This window comes from Lithobates pipiens, unplaced genomic scaffold, assembly GCF_037356315.1.
Source record: "Lithobates pipiens isolate NorthernLeopardFrog02 unplaced genomic scaffold, aLitPip1_a1.2 Scaffold_18, whole genome shotgun sequence".
NCBI classification, from domain to species: domain Eukaryota; kingdom Metazoa; phylum Chordata; class Amphibia; order Anura; family Ranidae; genus Lithobates; species Lithobates pipiens.
Genome location: NW_027507758.1, coordinates 617761520 through 617778920, shown reverse-complemented (window position 1 = coordinate 617778920; position 17401 = coordinate 617761520). Strand labels below are relative to the sequence as shown.

Genomic DNA, 17401 nt, shown 5'->3' with positions numbered 1-17401 from the left:
GACGTTATTTCGTTACGACTGGACTACGTTCAGGCTAGTAGCCAAAAGCTTTGGTCTAGGAATTTGATCTGAGCATGCGTGGCACTTTGTCTGATCGGAATTCTCTACACACAATCGGACAAAGTCCGATCGGATCATGTTGTCGGAAAGTTTTAGAGCCCAGCTCTAAAACTTTGTCGGTTGGATATTCCGACAGAAACAGTCCGATGGAGCATACACACAGTCGGATTATCCGGCAACGCGGTCCGATCGGACATTTTCCCTCGGAATGTCCCACCGTGTGTACAAGGGCTTAGACATTTATTTAGCTCTGACATATACCACACTGAGACAGTCACATCAGTCTCTACCAGAGGAGCTTACAGCATGGGCGCAGCATAAAGGGGTTGCAGGGGTCACAATTGCAACCCCGCCCCTAGCTCCAGGGGGCCCCTGCAACCTCCCTGTCATATTATCATATCCTCCACAAAATCCAGCTCCAATCTGCCCTAGGGCCCCACAGCCACGCTTCAGTACTGGGCTTCTACATTGCCTTCCACAGTCCACACCCCTCTGTTCCCATTAACTGGGGAGAAGCTGTGAGCCATTTCCTGAATGGAGAGGAGCACAAGGTGAGAACAGCCCAGGGTGAGGAAGTGTCTGTGCTGTGTGCTGACAACATGGATTGGTAACCGAGCTCATAGAGGCAAGAGGAGAAGAGTCAGGGGCAGACTGACAACTCATGGGGCCCCAGGCAATAGGAGATTATGGGGCCCCCAGGCAATCAGAGATTATGGGGCCACACAGTATACACAAACACACACACACACACACACACACACACAGTATACAATCACACAGTATACACAGACGTGTTTCTATTGGCTGAGAAGGTACTGGAGAGGTGGGGCAGCTATAATCTCTGGATTTTTAGACCAAAAGGATGTCGGTAAGGGACATTTCAGAGACAGATGTAAAAAAAAACACAATTTTTTACATACTGTCCCTGGTTTTACTGAGGCTGGCAACCCTGATGGGGCCCCTTAGTGGCATGGGGCCCTCGGGCAGTGCCCGAGTGACCCAATGGTCAGTCCGCCCATGAGGAGAGTGCTGTCCTGTAGCCACGATGGGACCAATGTCACTGGTGAGGTATGACACTGCTCAGTGTCTCGTAGTCACCAGCTGGGATTCTCTGTACCCCCCCCCCCCACCTGGGGATGTCTACTTACACCACTTCCCTGACAACTGGGGAAAAGACACACACCCCAGGGAGGTGACCTTCCCCCACCACCTGCCAACACAGACAGAGAAACCTTCAGAAATTGCTAAAACAAATCCCTTAACACCTCCTCGGGGGGGGGGCTGAAGGTCTGCAGGCTCCAGATTCTGTGTCACATGGCTTTGCCCTCCCCGATCTAAGTTGCCCCCCCAAAGCCCCCTGACCGCCCCCTCCACTTTGCATGCTATGCCCGGCTTCTGAGCTCCTTTCCCATTACAGCATTCTATACTGCTCCTCCTCCGCAGGGCTGAAATCACATTCCTTTACAACACAGCCAGTTAGCCACGATCTGCACAGGGTGTATCTGCCTACTGCAACTACACTGCCATTCTGACCAGAGAATTTCACAGGTCAGAAGGGCAACATAAATGCCAGATACACCCAGTATCTGCACGCACGTTAGAAGTAGTAGGGGGGGCCCACAAGCTTCAAGCTACGCCTCTGGCTTACACTCTAATGTCCACCCACAGTCACACACTATTATTATTAATATAACTTTATATAGCTCTGACATATACCACAGTACTGTACAAATAACACTGGGCCGGTCACATCAGTCGCTGTACCAGAGGAACTTTCACTCTAATGTCCCCCCCCCCCCCCCCCCCCACAGTCACACTATTATTTCACATTTATATAGCTCTGATGTATACCACAGTACTGTACAGAGAACACTGAGACAGTCACGTCAGTCTCTGCACCAGAGGAGCTTTCACTCTAGTGTCCCCCCCCATTATACATTTATAATGTCACAAGACGTGTAAAGAGTCTGCATGTAAGTAAAGCACAGCACCCGTATAACACACAATCCAACTGACCCCAACGGATGCCTTTGCACTATAACAGAGCCCCTGGGTTGTATAGGCGCTATGCTTGCACACCAACTGTTCATAGACATAGAAAAGCTTTAACAAATATCACAAATATCACCCCCCCCCCCCCCCCCCAATCACCAGTGAAGTATTCCAGAATCTGGGCTGGCTTGTGATTCCCTTCTTGCAGTCTTTAGTTCACATCATTTTATTTAAAAGCTGGTGAATCATTGGAGAAAGTTGTGTGACTCTTGGGTGAAAACATTGATAAATAAATCCCTAATGCCGTGTACACACGAGCGGACTTTTCAACATCCAAAGTCCGACGGAATGATTCCGTCAGACTATTCGATCGTGTGTGGGCTGCAACGGACTTTTGATTCGCAAAAGTCTGACGGACTTTAGAAATGAAACATGCTTCAAATTTTTCCGACGGAACTCCGCCAGACCCAGTTCCTACCGAAAAATTCGCTCGTGTGTGTGCTATTCCGACGGACTAAATCCGACGCTAGGGCAGCTATTGGCTACTGGCTATGAACTTCCTTATTCGAGTCCAGTCGTACGTCATCACGTTCGAATCCGTCGGAGTTTGGTGTGATTGTGTGTGGCCAAGTCCGCTCAGTCGAAAAGTCCGTCAGAACTCTGTCGGAACTCCGGCGGAACTCCGGCAGAACTCCTTCGGAAGTCTGTCGGACATAAGTCCTCTCGTGTGTACGGGGCTTAAGAGTGAATAAATATTAATTTAAAAAAAAAAGCATGAATTTGTAACTAATAGTCCAAAATATGAAGAGGATACTGCATAGAGTAGCATGGAAACACTACTTGGCATAAAAAGCACGAGGCCCAGCTCTTGATACACTTCGTCCTCTGCCATTTAGCTCCCCCATCCATTGCCACAACCTGTTTCACCACTTATAACATGCAGGAACTCTACACTATATGGCCCAGAGTTTGTGGACTCCTGACCATCACGCATCTATAAACTTGTTGGACATTTTATTGCAAAAGCATGGCTATTAACATAGAGTTGACCCCCCTTCACACTACTATAATAGCCTCCACTATTCTTGGATGGCTATCCACAAGATTTTGGAGCGGATCTGTGGGAATTTGTGCCCATTTGTGAGGTCATGTGTTTAGTAGGGTTGGGATCCAAAAGCATTTGTTAGGATTGTCTCACAGGGTTAAAGTCAAAAGTGTTCAGTATGTTTGAGGGCAAAAAGTGTTAAGGTAGGGTTGAGGTCCAAAGGTGTTCAATAGGGTTGAGGCCCAAAGGTGTTCAATAGGGTTGAGGTCCAAAGGTGTTCAATAGGGTTGAGGCCCAAAGGTGTTCAATAGGGTTGAGGTCTAAAGGGGTTCAATAGGGTTGGAGACCCAAAGGTGTTTAGTAAGGTTGAGATCCAAAGGTGTTTACTGTTCAGTAGGGTTCACTAGGGTTGGGATCCAAAGACAGAACCGCTATGACAGAACACGCTAATGACAAAACCGCTATGATAGAACATGCTAATAACAGAACACGCTAAAGACAGAACCGCTATGAGAGAACACTCTATGACAAATCCGCCATGACAGAAAGTGCAAATGACAGAAAACGCTGTGAGGCATTACCCATGAAATGACAATGGAAGTGGAGCAACCCCACCAATCAACCTCCCACCTGCTGGTCTGCATCACAACCCCCCGTGATTTGTGACCCCAAGGTAGCCTAGATTATCAATCAAGGCTCAGCCTACGGTATGAATCTTGATCTCATTTGCCACTAATGGCTGTCAAAATGACAGCAGGGAGTTCCTGTGTAAATACAGCAGCTTTTAAGCTGCTACTGTTAAAAAAAAGGGACTTCCGGCACAATGTTTATTAGAGAGGTAAAAAGCAACATATTTACGAATATTTTTCAGACAGGAGATAGAGAGATACAAAAAGTAACATTGTTTATAGGAGATAGAGAGATACAAAAAGTAACATTGTTTATAAACCTTGATCAGATGGGATGGCAGCATACATTTTTGGGACATCGGGCCACCCTTGTGAGGTTAAGGCCCCTTTCACAGTCCACTTGCTCAGCGGGGAATCTGTCTGTTGATCCTCCGCTGAGCAGACAGATAGCTGTTCCATGTCCACTCCAGTTATGTAGAGTAGACACGGACAAGGCCTGCTCTCCTCTATGGGCAGTCGGATGTAAACGAACCCGACTGCCATCAGATCCACCCAGATGGAGGGTAACATTTTTAGCAGATTAGATGTAGGTGAGTGTAAACAGACACATGTCCACTTACACCCGCCATTCCATAGAAGAGAATGGAGGGTCATTTCGGGTCCTCCCGGAAATGGACAGGTGGACTCAATTAGACCGCTAGTGTGAAAGGGGCTTAAGAAAACAGATAAGATGACCCTACACATTGCTGTTATCATGTCCCAGATTTCCAATACCCATCGTGCCCTGCTCTCTGCAGGAGATACCCAAGGAGCCTCACCAATCCAACACTGACCAGGATTGTAAAGGTGAACAGAAGTGCTGCCTCTCCAGCTGCCAGTATATATGCACAGGCACCAAAGGTAGGAGGCACAGGACTGGCATGACGTCCATATACCAGAGTCCAAAAGTCACCCCTCCTGCCTCCAAAGACACCCTTTAATCATATAACACAACTTTTTTAACAAGTTGGTTGCAGGAGAAGATTAAACAAGACTATGGCAGGAAAAGGTGCACATCATTTGTAAGTCCTCTTTATTCAGAATGACAGAGAAGGGGTAAGTGTGAGGTATATGTAGCCAATCCACACTTACCACACTGACAACCATTACCCAGATACCTCCCTTCCTCTTCAAGGGCAGGAAGTAAACCAAGCTGTTGGAAGGAAGTCATGGAAGGGTAGGGATCATTTCTGTTAGTCCTCTGAAAGGAGCACTCATAACACCCTTGCAACCTTAACCACTTCAGCCCCGGAAGGATTTACCCCCTTAATGACCAGGCCATTTTTTGCGATACGGCACTACGTCACTTTAACTGACAACTGGGCAGTCGTGCGACACTGTACCCAAAACAACATTGATGTCCTTTTTTTCCCCACAAATAGAGCTTTCTTTTGGTGGTATTTGATCACCTCTGCGGTTTTGATTTTTTGCGCAATAAACCAAAAAAGCGACAATTTTGAAAAAAAACAAACAATATTTTTTACTTTTTGCTATAATAAAAATCCCCCCCAAAAAAATTCTTCATCAGTTTAGGCCAAAATGTATTAGTCTACATATTTCTGGTAAAAAAAAAAAAAAAAATCGCAATAAGCGTTTATTGATTGGTTTGCGCAAAAGTTATAGTGTCTACAAAATAGGGGATATATTTATGGCATGTTTATTATAATTTTTTTTGTTCTAGTAATGACGGTGATCAGCGGTTTTTAGTGGGACTGCGACCCTGCGGCAGACAAATCAGACACTTTTGGGACCAGTGACATTTATACAGCAATCAGAGCTAAAAATAGCCACTGATTACTGTTGCAGAGTACGATTGCTGGGTGCAGCGGAGTTAATTCAGATTAGACATTGTGGAGTAATAGGAACTGGCTTCTTTATTGGAACATAACCACTCTAGCAAGATGTCACATGGTAAGAAGAACACAGACAGGAAAAAGAAACCAACAAGTACAGCATTATGTACAAGAAATACAACACATCATAGAAAATGTATAGTAAAACTAAGCATTAGCGACATCTAGTGTCCTGATTGTGAACTGCAGTCAATAGGCTAAGCTGAAAGTTGTTGTATCTCCAACACCCTTTCTCAACAGCTAAGGCTTAGTCTGTTAAACACATCCTCTTTTGCCACATACACATGTAGCAGACTATCCGGCGGACTTAGTCTGGCGGACTGTCTGCCGGATTTTCCGAATGAGCTACCTGCCCACACACGGTACTTTTGCGGTGGACTAAGTACGGCGTACTAAGTCCGCCGTACTTTTGAAATGAATGGACTCACACACGGAGGAAAGTCCGCTCATTTTGAGCGCGGCTCCAGGTAGCCGGGACCAGCGACGTTTACTTCGCTGGTCCCGGTCACCTGGTATGGACTTAAAGGGAGTCCCCCCCACCCGCGCGGCCCCCCCACCCCAAAGTACCTTGTCCCCATGTTGATGAGGACAAGGGCCTCTTCCCGACAACCCTGGCCGTTGGTTGTTGGGGGCTGCGGGCAGGGGGCTTATCGGAATCCGTGAGCCCCCTTTAATAAGGGGGCCCCCAGATCCCGGCCCCCAACCATATGTGAATGTGTATAGGGTACAATGTACCCCTACCCATTCACCTGTAAAAAAAAAACAACACAACACACAAGGGTTAAAATAGTTTATTGCACAACTCCAGGGGTCTTCTTCTGTCTTCGGGGGTCTTCTCGCCGGACTCCTCCGCTATCTTCTGCTCTTTTGCTAGCTCTTTCACTAGCGGAGGAGCCCGGCTTTCTTCTTCGCCGCCGCCCTCTTCTCCCGACTTTGGGCATCTTGTCCCCCTCTTTGGGGGTCTTGTCCCCCTCTTTGGTTCTTCTTGCCGGGCCACCACGCCTTCTTCTAGCTCTTTTGCAAGCGATGGCCCAGTCTTTTGTCGCCGCTGCTGCCGCCGTCTTCTGTTCTTCCTAGTCCGCCAGACTTTTGGGTAAAAAAAGTCCGCCAGAGCCTACCCACGGGCGTATTGTCTTGACTTTTCCACCGGATTGATTGATCGTGTGTATGCGGCATTTGTAAGCCTCGAATGCCTTTCAGCGGTCAGGGGCTTTGAAAGGATATCTGCTGTCATATCCTCGGTTGGGCAGTAAAGTAACTCAAGAAGACCTTGCTCTTGAAGATCCTTAAGAAAGTGGAACTTCACATCAATGTGCTTGGTTCTTGAATTAACTCCTTCCATGTGCGCAAGTACAAGGCCTCCTCGATTGTCCTCATAGTGTTCTGTTGGTCCCAACTGTGGTTGACCCAAGTCTGTTAATAGCTGTCTCAGCCATATAACTTCTTGGCTTGCCTGCGCTGCAGCAATGCATCCGCATATCCTGTTAAGGTGGTTTCATCACTTGCCGGTAACTTTAACTTGTAGTGCGAGGTCCCTTTTAGATAGTATCGAAACCTTTCTGCATTAAATGTCTGTATAATACAACAAAACATGAAAATAAAGAATATATTAAAAAAAAAGAAGAAAGCTGCCATCTTCCTCTCTCTCGATCTGGATACCGAGGTAATTCTTTATGTTGCCAAGATCTTTGTAGTGCGAAGTCCCTTTTAGCCCACGTACACAGGGTCGGAGATTTTTCCAACCAAATCCGTCGGATTTTGCCCGTCGGATTTAGTCCGACGGATTGTGTCCGAAACTGTTGCATACACACGGTCGGGCCAAGTTGTCGAAAAATCCGATCTTTCAGAACGTGATGAAGTAATTTAGTTACGATGGGACTACATTCAGGCTAGTAGCCAATAGCTTTGATGTAGGAATTTGATCTGAGCATGCGTGGCACTTGGTCCGATCAAAATGCTCTACACATGATCGGATTAGGTCCGTCCGGCCCAGTTGGTCGGGAAATATTTCCAACATGTTGGAAAATTGGGTCGGACGGAGATTCGGACGGAATCAGTCCGATGCATACCACATACAGTCGGATTATCTGAGTGTGTACAAGGGCTTAGATAGCATCAAAACCTTTCTGCATAGGATTCCAACAGTTGCTGCTATGTCTGGCTTTGTAGCAGTGGTAAGGTACAGCAATTTTCCTATTGCTTTCCTGTATTGAGTATTAGTAGGTAATGGGTTATCTTGACAATTCATCTCTTTTAGGTAGTTGGTTTCCATGGGAGACTTTACTGGTTTGGCGTCTTCCATTTCAAATGTTTCAATTATTTCTTGTATTTTGTGTCTTTGGTTCAGAAGAAAGTTGCCATCTTCCTCTCTCTCGATCTGGATACCGAGGTAATTCTTTATGTTTCCAAGATTTTTGGTGTCAAAGTGCTGATTTCGTTTTTTCCAGTATTTCTGCTTCGTTCCTTTCTTGCTCAAAGCAAATCAGGATATCATCCACATAAATAAGCAGATAGACCCATCTGTTTGCCAATTTCTTTGTGTATAAAGCAGGGGTCTGCTTTACTCCTTAGAAAGTTTTGATGTGTAAGCACTTCATTTATTTTTATATTCCATGCTCTGGCTGCTTGCTTTAGACCATATATATCCCTGCCAAGTTTGCACACTAGGTCTAACCTTTGTTCATCTTTGAATCCTGGCGGCTGTTTCATGTAAATATCTTCTGCTAAATCTCCACGTAGAAACGCGGTTTTCACATCAAAATGTTTCACTTGCATTTTCCTTGTGACGGCTCCTGTCAGTAAAGTCCGTATTGTAGTGTGCTTGACTACTGGTGCAAACGTCTCATCATAGTCCTCTCCGTATTTTTGAGAATAGCCCTTGGCTACTAGTCTTGCTTTGTAGCGTTCAATTGTGCCATCTGCATTGTATTTCACTTTAAAAGTCCATTTACAGCCTATGGCTTTCCTTCCAGGTGGTAGTTCTGTAAGTGTCCATGTTTTAGTGTCATGCATGTAAGTAATCTCTTCCTCGGCAGCCTTTATCCATTTTGGCCGCGTACACACGTGCGGACTGTTCGCCCAACTTTGTCCGTCCAACAGTTTCGGCAAACAGTCCGCTCAAACTTAGCATGGACGGACATGGCCACACACGACGGACGAACAGTTTGCTGAAACCGTGCGCGATGACGTGAACGGCACGTACGACGGGACGAAAAATACGACGTCCTATACACTGCATTATAGCTTTCGGCGTGAAAATCCTTTCTGAGCATGCGCGCAACTTTGTTTGACGAACAAGCCTACACACGGGCGGACTGTTCGCTCAAACAAGGTTTCAGCGGACAGTTTTTCGGAAATTCCGAAAAACCTTGTCCGTCCAACTGTCCGCTGAAACTGTCCGCTGAAAGCCCACACACGAGCGGACTGTCCGCCCAAACACTGTTCAGCGGACAAAGTTGGGCGAACAGTCCGCCCGTGTGTACGCGGCCTTACTTGCTTCTTGTTCTGAAAGCAAGATGCTATTTGTAACCACTCTAGCAATATCACCTCACATGGTAAGAAGAACACAGACAGGAAAAAAGAAACCAACAAGTACAGCATTATGTACAGGAAATGCAACACATCATAAAAAATGTATAGCATAGCATATCACTGAGCATTAGCGACATCTAATGTCCTGATTGTGAACGGCATTCAATAGGCTAAACTGATAGTTGTATCTCCAACAATTACTGTATAAATGTCACTGGCAGGGAAGGGGTTAAAACTAGGGGGTGATCAAGGGGTTAAGTGTTCACTAGGGAGGTGTTTCTAACAGTGGGGGGAGGGGACTGACTGGAGGAGGAGAGAGATCGCTGTTCCTGATCACTAGGAACTGAAGATCTCTCTCTACTTCCCTGAGAGAATGGGGATCTGTCTGTTTACATTGACAGATCCCCGTTCTGGCTTTCTGAGGAGCGATCACGGGTCGCCGGTGGACATTGTGATCTCACCAGAAGTGGAGTAATGGATACCTGTCAAAATCAGGTACCCAGTCCTGCCCAAAAAAAGTGCCAAATGTAAAGGAGGAGGGGGGAGGGAAGAGAGGAACTTCCCTCTTTGGGTTCCCTTTACATGGCCCATTTTCACCTAACTCCCATGGCCAATAGAAAGCCAAATAAAGGTGTCACCCTGCCTTAATGGTTCTCCATAATGTAGAATAAAGACAAGTTTGTAGGAGTCAAACTGTGAGTGGATAACACCCTCGCTATGGTCTTGGGATGAGCAAAGACAAACTGGTGGAGGGGCTTAGAAGGAGAAGCAGAGACACAAGCTACAGTGGTAACTGGTTTGTGCTGGAGAGCGCACTGGACTGACTGGATCAGTCACTGGTAATGGATGGGAAATTGTGTGGGTGAGTAGGAAGAAATCCCTATCCAGTAGGTTATGCCCAATGGTGATGTCCAAAGAAATGCGAGTTTTATGTAGGCTTAAAGTGGTTGTAAAGACTCATTCTCAGTATAGACAGTTATTGCCTTGTTATATCCTGGAGGGTCGGGACTGATGTAAATGTAAAGTGTATCTGTAAAGAGCTAGGTAAATATAACTACCTGTAAAAATAATAGTAATAAGAATAATGATAAATGTTTTTTTCCTGCAGAGGTGGTGAAACCGGGCACCTGTCCCGTGAATAAAAACCCTGTAGCATGTAGGTTCAACGACTACGGGAGTTGTGACGTAGACTCGGATTGTCTTGGGACAAAGAAGTGCTGTAATTTGGGCTGTTCTTATGGTTGCACGGAACCCGCCAGTAAGTAGATGACTGTGATAAGATGTAAACATTGTTCAGATGTAAGATAGAAAGGTAGAAAGCAACATATTTATGAATATTTTTCAGACAGGGGATAGGGCAAGTTCACACCACTGCATCAAAAACGCACCAAAAACATGCATGCAGAAAAGCATCTGGAACGCATCCGGACTGCGTTTTTTATGGTTGAAACTGGTCCATAGAGAGATACAAAGTAACATTGTTTATAAACATTGATCATACAGGAGACAGAGAGATACAAAGTACAATTATTTATAAACATTGATCAAATGAGAGATAGATACAAAGTAACATTGTTCATAAACATTGATCATACAAGAGATAAAGAGTTACAAAGTAACATTGTTTATAAACATTGATCAGATGGGAGATAGATGCAAGTTTTAGGTAGGTTTAAAGTGGTTGTAAAGACTGAAGTTTTTTTTTTTTTTTTTTTACCTTCATGCAGTCTATGCATTGAAGTTAAAAAAAACTTCTGTGTGCTGCAGACCCCCCAATACTTACCTGAGCTCGATCTTCCTCCAGCACTGTGCACGGGGACCTCAGCTCTCCCGGGTCTCTCCCTCCTCATGGGCTGAGACAGCAGTGGGAGCCATTGACTCCCACTACTGTGAATCACAACCAGTGAGCCAACGAGGAGAGAGCGGGGGCAGGGTTGAGCCGCGCTCCATGTGTGAATAGATTTACAGAGCAGAGGCTCAGGAGCGAGTCTGCTTGGGTACCCCTGTAGTAAGCTGCTTACTATGGGGGCACTCAACAGGTGGGAGGGGCCAGGAATACCAGTGAGGGACCCAAGAAGAAGATCGGGGCTGCTCTGTGCAAAACCAATGCATAGAGCATATAAATATAACATTGTTTTTTTGTTATATTAAAAAATACCATATTTATTACTTTAAATTAGCATCATGTACATCAAGCCAACGTGTTTCATGGGGAACGACTACCCCTTCTTCAGGGCTGTTACTACATGCTATTAGATGGGAAAGATTGTTGCCTCTGCAGCTACTGTATAGTCGGGACTCTGTCAGCCTGCTATCTGAAATCTTGCAATTAATATATCCAGTTTGGGAACCATTCCCATCTAATAGCATGCAGCAACCGTCCATAATGTATAAAGCCGGATACTCTGTGTACTCTTCATAAAGAAATCCTTTTTGTGGCTACATGTAAAATGACACAGCCTCAGAAATGCAAAGTGTTTCGGCTCATACAGCCTTCCTCATAGCATACCAACAAAAGCCCTGAAGAAGGGGAGTCATTTTCCCTGAAACGCGTTGATGTACATGTCGCTACTTTCAATAAACACCTTTAAAACCTTCTAAAACTTGCAATTGTTTGGACATCGGGCGCTCCTTCCTTCTTTTCCAAGTCTACAAGCTACAGTGGGGAAGTCTTACAGCGGTACAGAAGTCTTACAGCGGTAGGAGGAAACTCTGATATAAGAAGCAGGAGAGTCATTCAGCCAGTCGTGTCTACCCAAATCTGAAATACCATGTGTCCATTTTTCATGTAATAATGCTTCTATATGACATATTGACCGGTAATGTGTTTGAATTATACTGCTCATGCTTGCCTTCATTGTCTCCATATCCAGAGTGAAGTCACAACAGAACGAGACAAGTCACAAGGTCTTCCAGATGATGAGAATGGCATTAGTTATTTTCTCCAGTGGGGACATCACCCTGTCAATGACTAATAATGACTAATAAATAACTAATGACTAATGTCAATGACTAATAAATGATCATTCCAATCTACACCATGACGATTTGTGTAGCTTCTATACTTTTGAAGGTTCTCATGAATCCAGGTCATGCTATAACTAATAGTAAAAAAAACTCAAGATACACTATTAATGGCCTCCCGTCTAGTATATCATCACAGCGCTCAAACACCCCCCTCTCCCCAGCTGCCACTTAAATAATTGAATATATCACTCAGAAGGTGAAAAGAAAAAACTAACAATCACAGTGCAAAAATCACCTTGTGGCGCTACAAATAATAAACACTGTTAAATAGTAGTGTACTACAATGCCCAAAACTGCGCTGCGTAAAAATTATAAACGCATGTGCATAAATACATTACAATAAACAATGAAGTAAATTGTGATTAAATAGCAATCAAAAAATCGCAATCAAAAAATCGCATAAAAGTGATAAAGTGAATATGTGACAAAACATAAATAAAACAAATAAACACAATATTTTTCTGCTACAAATAGTGCTCTTAATGGAAATGTGTAGTTCCAAAGTATATTTAATCTTAAAGTTCGATCTTCAATCAGACACAATTGTTGAAGAGCAAAAACTGTGATGGTAGCATTAATTGAAAAACTCCTTTTCCAGTGAAAGTTCTATAACAAAGTGTCCATAAATCGCAAAGCCTCCACCACACCCTTGGTGATCGTGCCCCCCTTGTTTAGAACACTCACCAGCAGTATTGCCCAGCACTCTCGTGTCGGGCAAAAATCGCTTATAATGTATACAGATGATAACTGTTTCTCCAGCCAATTCTTGTGAAAAACTTCGCAGCAGAGGGTAATCAATTAATATCTCAGAGTTACCTCAGGGAGACAAAAGAAACTTCCCATAGTGCAAAATTGCAAAACTATTTTTAATCTCAATAAAACACTCGATTAAAATCACACTCACATGGATCCAATTAAAAGCAGGCACTTCAGATAGACATTCCACTTATCAATTAGGAGATCCTTCACTCATAGGCATTGGTGAGCACACTGGAAGCAAGCTAAGTTCATATCAAAAAGCACCGTCTCTAAACAAGGTAGCTGTGTGGTACCTGACAGCAGACAACCCAATTTGAAAAGCAGCGCCAAATAATGATATCCAGTCCTTCAACTTGTGTGTTCTCCTTCCTCTGCCTTCTCTCTAGCCTTCTACTGTGTGTGCTGGTCGCCGTATAGCCATGCCCCCGACATGTTTCGTCCAATAGACTTCCTCATGGGTTTCAATCAAAACCCATGAGGAAGTCTATTGGACGAAACATGTCGGGGGCGTGGCTATACGGCGACCAGCACACACAGTAGTTTTTCACAAGAATTGGCTGGAGAAACAGTTATCATCTGTATACATTATAAGCGATTTTTGCCCGACACGAGAGTGCTGGGCAATACTGCTGGTGAGTGTTCTAAACAAGGGGGGCACGATCACCAAGGGTGTGGTGGAGGCTTTGCGATTTATGGACACTTTGTTATAGAACTTTCACTGGAAAAGGAGTTTTTCAATTAATGCTACCATCACAGTTTTTGCTCTTCAACAATTGTGTCTGATTGAAGATCGAACTTTAAGATTAAATATACTTTGGAACTGCACATTTCCATTAGAGCACTATTTGTAGCAGAAAAATATTGTGTTTATTTGTTTCACTTATGTTTTGTCACATATTCACTTTATCACTTTTATGCGATTTTTTGATTGCGATTTTTTGATTGCTATTTAATCACAATTTACTTCATTGTTTATTGTAATGTATTTATGCACATGCGTTTATAATTTTTACGCAGCGCAGTTTTGGGCATTGTAGTACACTACTATTTAACCACTTTCAGACCGGACCATTTTGCTGGTAAATGACCAGAGGTCTTTTTACACTTTGGCACTGCGCTGCTTTAACTGGTAATTGCGCGGTCATGCAATATTGTACCCAAACAAAATTTGCGTCCTTTTCTTCCCACAAATAGAGCTTTCTTTTGATGGTATTTGATTGCCTCTGCGATTTTTATTTTTTGCGATATAAACGTAAAAAGACCGCAAATTTTGAAAAAAAATGATATTTTCTACTTTTTGTTATTAGAAAAATCCAATAAACTCAATTTTAGTCATACATTTAGGCCAAAATGTATTCAGCCACATGTCTTTGGTAAAAAAAAAGTCAATAATTGTATATTTATTGGTTTGCGCAAAAGTTGTCACATCTACAAACTAAGGTACGTTTTCTGGAATTTACGCAGCTTTTAGTTTACGACTGCCTATCTCATTTCTTGAGGTGCTAAAATGGCAGGGCAGTACAAAACCCCCCCAAATGACCCCATTTTGGAAAGTAGACCCCCTAAGGAAATTGATAAGAGGCATGTTGAGCCCATTGAATATTTTATTTTTTTGCCTCAAGCGATTGAATAATGACAAAAAAAAAATTTTTTTTTTTTTTTTACACAAAGTTGTCACTAAATGATATATTGCTCACACATGCTATGGGCGTATGTGAAATGACACCCCAAAATAAATTCTGCTGCTTCTCCTGAGTACGGGGATACCACATATGTGGGACTTTTTGGGAGCCTAGCCGCGTACGGGGCCCCGAAAACCAAGCACCGCCTTCAGGCTTTCTAAGGGCGTAAATTTTTGAGTTCACTTCTCACTACCTATTACAGTTTTGAAGGCCATAAAATGCCAAGATGGCACAAAACCCCCACAAATGACCCCATTTTAGAAAGTAGACACCCCAAGCTATTTGCTGAGAGGCATGTTGAGTTCATGGAATATTTTATATTTTGCCACAAGTTGCGGGAAAATTACAAACTTTTTTTTTTTTTTTTTTTTTTCACAAAGTTGTCACTAAATGATATATTGCTCACACATGCCATGGGCATATGTGAAATGACACCCCAAAATAAATTCTGCTGCTTCTCCTGAGTACGGGGATACCACATATGTGGGACTTTTTGGGAGCCTAGCCGCGTACGGGGCCCCGAAAACCAAGCACCGCCTTCAGGCTTTCTAAGGGCGTAAATATTTGACTTCACTCCTCACTACCTATTACAGTTTTGAAGGCCATAAAATGCCAAGATGGCACAAACCCCCACAAATGACCCCATTTTAGAAAGTAGACACCCCAAGCTATTTGCTGAGAGGCATGTTGAGTCCATGGAATATTTTATATTTTGCCACAAGTTGCGGGAAAATTACAAACTTTTTTTTATTTTTTTTTTTTTCACAAAGTTGTCACTAAATGATATATTGCTCACGCATGCCATGGGCATATGTGAAATGACACCCCAAAATAAATTCTGCTGCTTCTCCTGAGTACGGGGATACCACATATGTGGGACTTTTTGGGAGCCTAGCCGCGTACGGGGCCCCGAAAACCAAGCACCGCCTTCAGGCTTTCTAAGGGCGTTACAGTTTTGAAGGCCATAAAATGCCAAGATGGCACAAACCCCCCCCAAATGACCCCATTTTGGAAAGTAGACACCCCTAAATTTAGGGGTACACTAGTGAGACTAGGTAATAAATGGCGGGTGCCCTGAAACTATAAAAAAATAACTAACCAACCAGCGTCACCTGTAACAGTTATATGGTGATCACTGGTGAAAGGGTTAACTAGGGGGCAATCAGGGGGCTTTATGCGGTAGTATATGGGGGTCCCTGGCGCTATAAAAAGCTGCGGCGAACCTAAATACCTACTTGCCTAACTAGCGTCACCTGTGACACTAATACAGCGATCAGAAAAACGATCGCTTATTAGGCTGGGTTCACACTGGAGCGATGCGGGAACGCCACGAATGCGCGGCGGGTTCCCGCATCGCATGCCTCCCGGCGGCAGTTCACACTGCCCTATGCGAACTGCTGGGAGTGTCAGTGAAATGTTACTGACACCCCCAGATCAGTTCGCATATCGCAGTGCGATCTGCAAACTCGGATCGCATGGTGTGAACACCCATGCGATCCGATTCTGCTGCGGGCCAAAAAAAGGGTCCCGTGCGAATTTGCGGCGGGTGCGGCGGGTGTGGCGGGTGCGGCGAATGGCTGAACTCGAATCGCACAGAGATCGGATGTGATTTGCACTGCAGTGCGAATCACATCCGTTCTCAAACCGCTGCAATCTGAACCCAGCCTTAGTGACACTGGCGACGGGGGGTGATCACGGGGTTAAACCTTTATTGGGGGGGTTAGGGGGGTACCTTAGAACTAAAGGGGGCTAACCCTAACTGCCCTAACAGTTATTAGTCACAAATGACACCCGCCGGGTGATCAGGGGGTTAAACCTTTATTAGGTAATAAATGGCGGGTGCCCTGAAACTATAAAAAAATAACTAACCAACCAGCGTCACCTGTAACAGTTATATGGTGATCACTGGTGAAAGGGTTAACTAGGGGGCAATCAGGGGGCTTTATGCGGTAGTATATGGGGGTCCCTGGCGCTATAAAAAGCTGCGGCGAACCTAAATACCTACCTGCCTAACTAGCGTCACCTGGGACACTAATACGGCGATCAGAAAAATGATCGCTTATTAGGCTGGGTTCACACTGGAGCGATGCGGAAACGCCGCGAATCCGCGGCGGGTTCCCGCATCGCATGCCTCCCGGCGGCAGTTCACACTGCCCTATGCGAACTGCTGGGAGTGTCAGTGAAATGTTACTGACACCCCCAGATCAGTTCGCATATCGCAGTGCGATCTGCAAACTCGGATCGCATGGTGTGAACACCCATGCGATCCGATTCTGCTGCGGGCCAAAAAAAGGGTCCCGTGCGAATTTGCGGCGGGTGCGGCGGGTGTGGCGGGTGCGGCGGGTGCGGCGAATGGCTGAACTCGAATCGCACAGAGATCGGATGTGATTTGCACTGCAGTGCGGTGCGAATCACATTCGTTCTCATAAACCGCTGCAATGTGAACCCAGCCTTAGTGACACTGGCGACGGGGGGTGATCACGGGGTTAAACCTTTATTGGGGGGGTTAGGGGGGTACATTAGAACTAAAGGGGGCTAACTCTAACTGCCCTAACAGTTATTACAGTCACAAATGACACCAATGCAAAAAAAAAAAAAAAAAAAAAAAAAATGACATTGGTGTCACTGTGACTGGGGGGCAGGGGTAATTGGGGGGGTGATCGGGGGGTAAAGGGGGGGTGTGAGTGTGCCTGGCATGTTCTACTGTGTGTGGGATGTGTTGGTGCAACTCACTGATCCGCTCTCCTCCGTGTCGGAACGAAAAATACCGACACGGAGGAGAGA

The 17401-nt window shown here is 44.8% G+C and overlaps 1 protein-coding gene across 1 annotated transcript in view; it reads left to right on the top strand.

The window, feature by feature from the left end:
• The window catches only part of LOC143989310 (WAP four-disulfide core domain protein 2-like), an 88002-nt gene extending 75817 nt beyond the window's left edge, over nt 1–12185 (top strand). The window contains exons 4-5 of the mRNA XM_077489396.1: nt 10258–10407; nt 12023–12185. Coding sequence (XP_077345522.1) covers nt 10258–10407; nt 12023–12027 — 155 coding nt within the window. The 3' untranslated portion in view covers nt 12028–12185. The remainder of the gene's footprint in view (nt 1–10257; nt 10408–12022) is intronic.
• Nucleotides 12186–17401: the final 5216 nt, after the last annotated feature.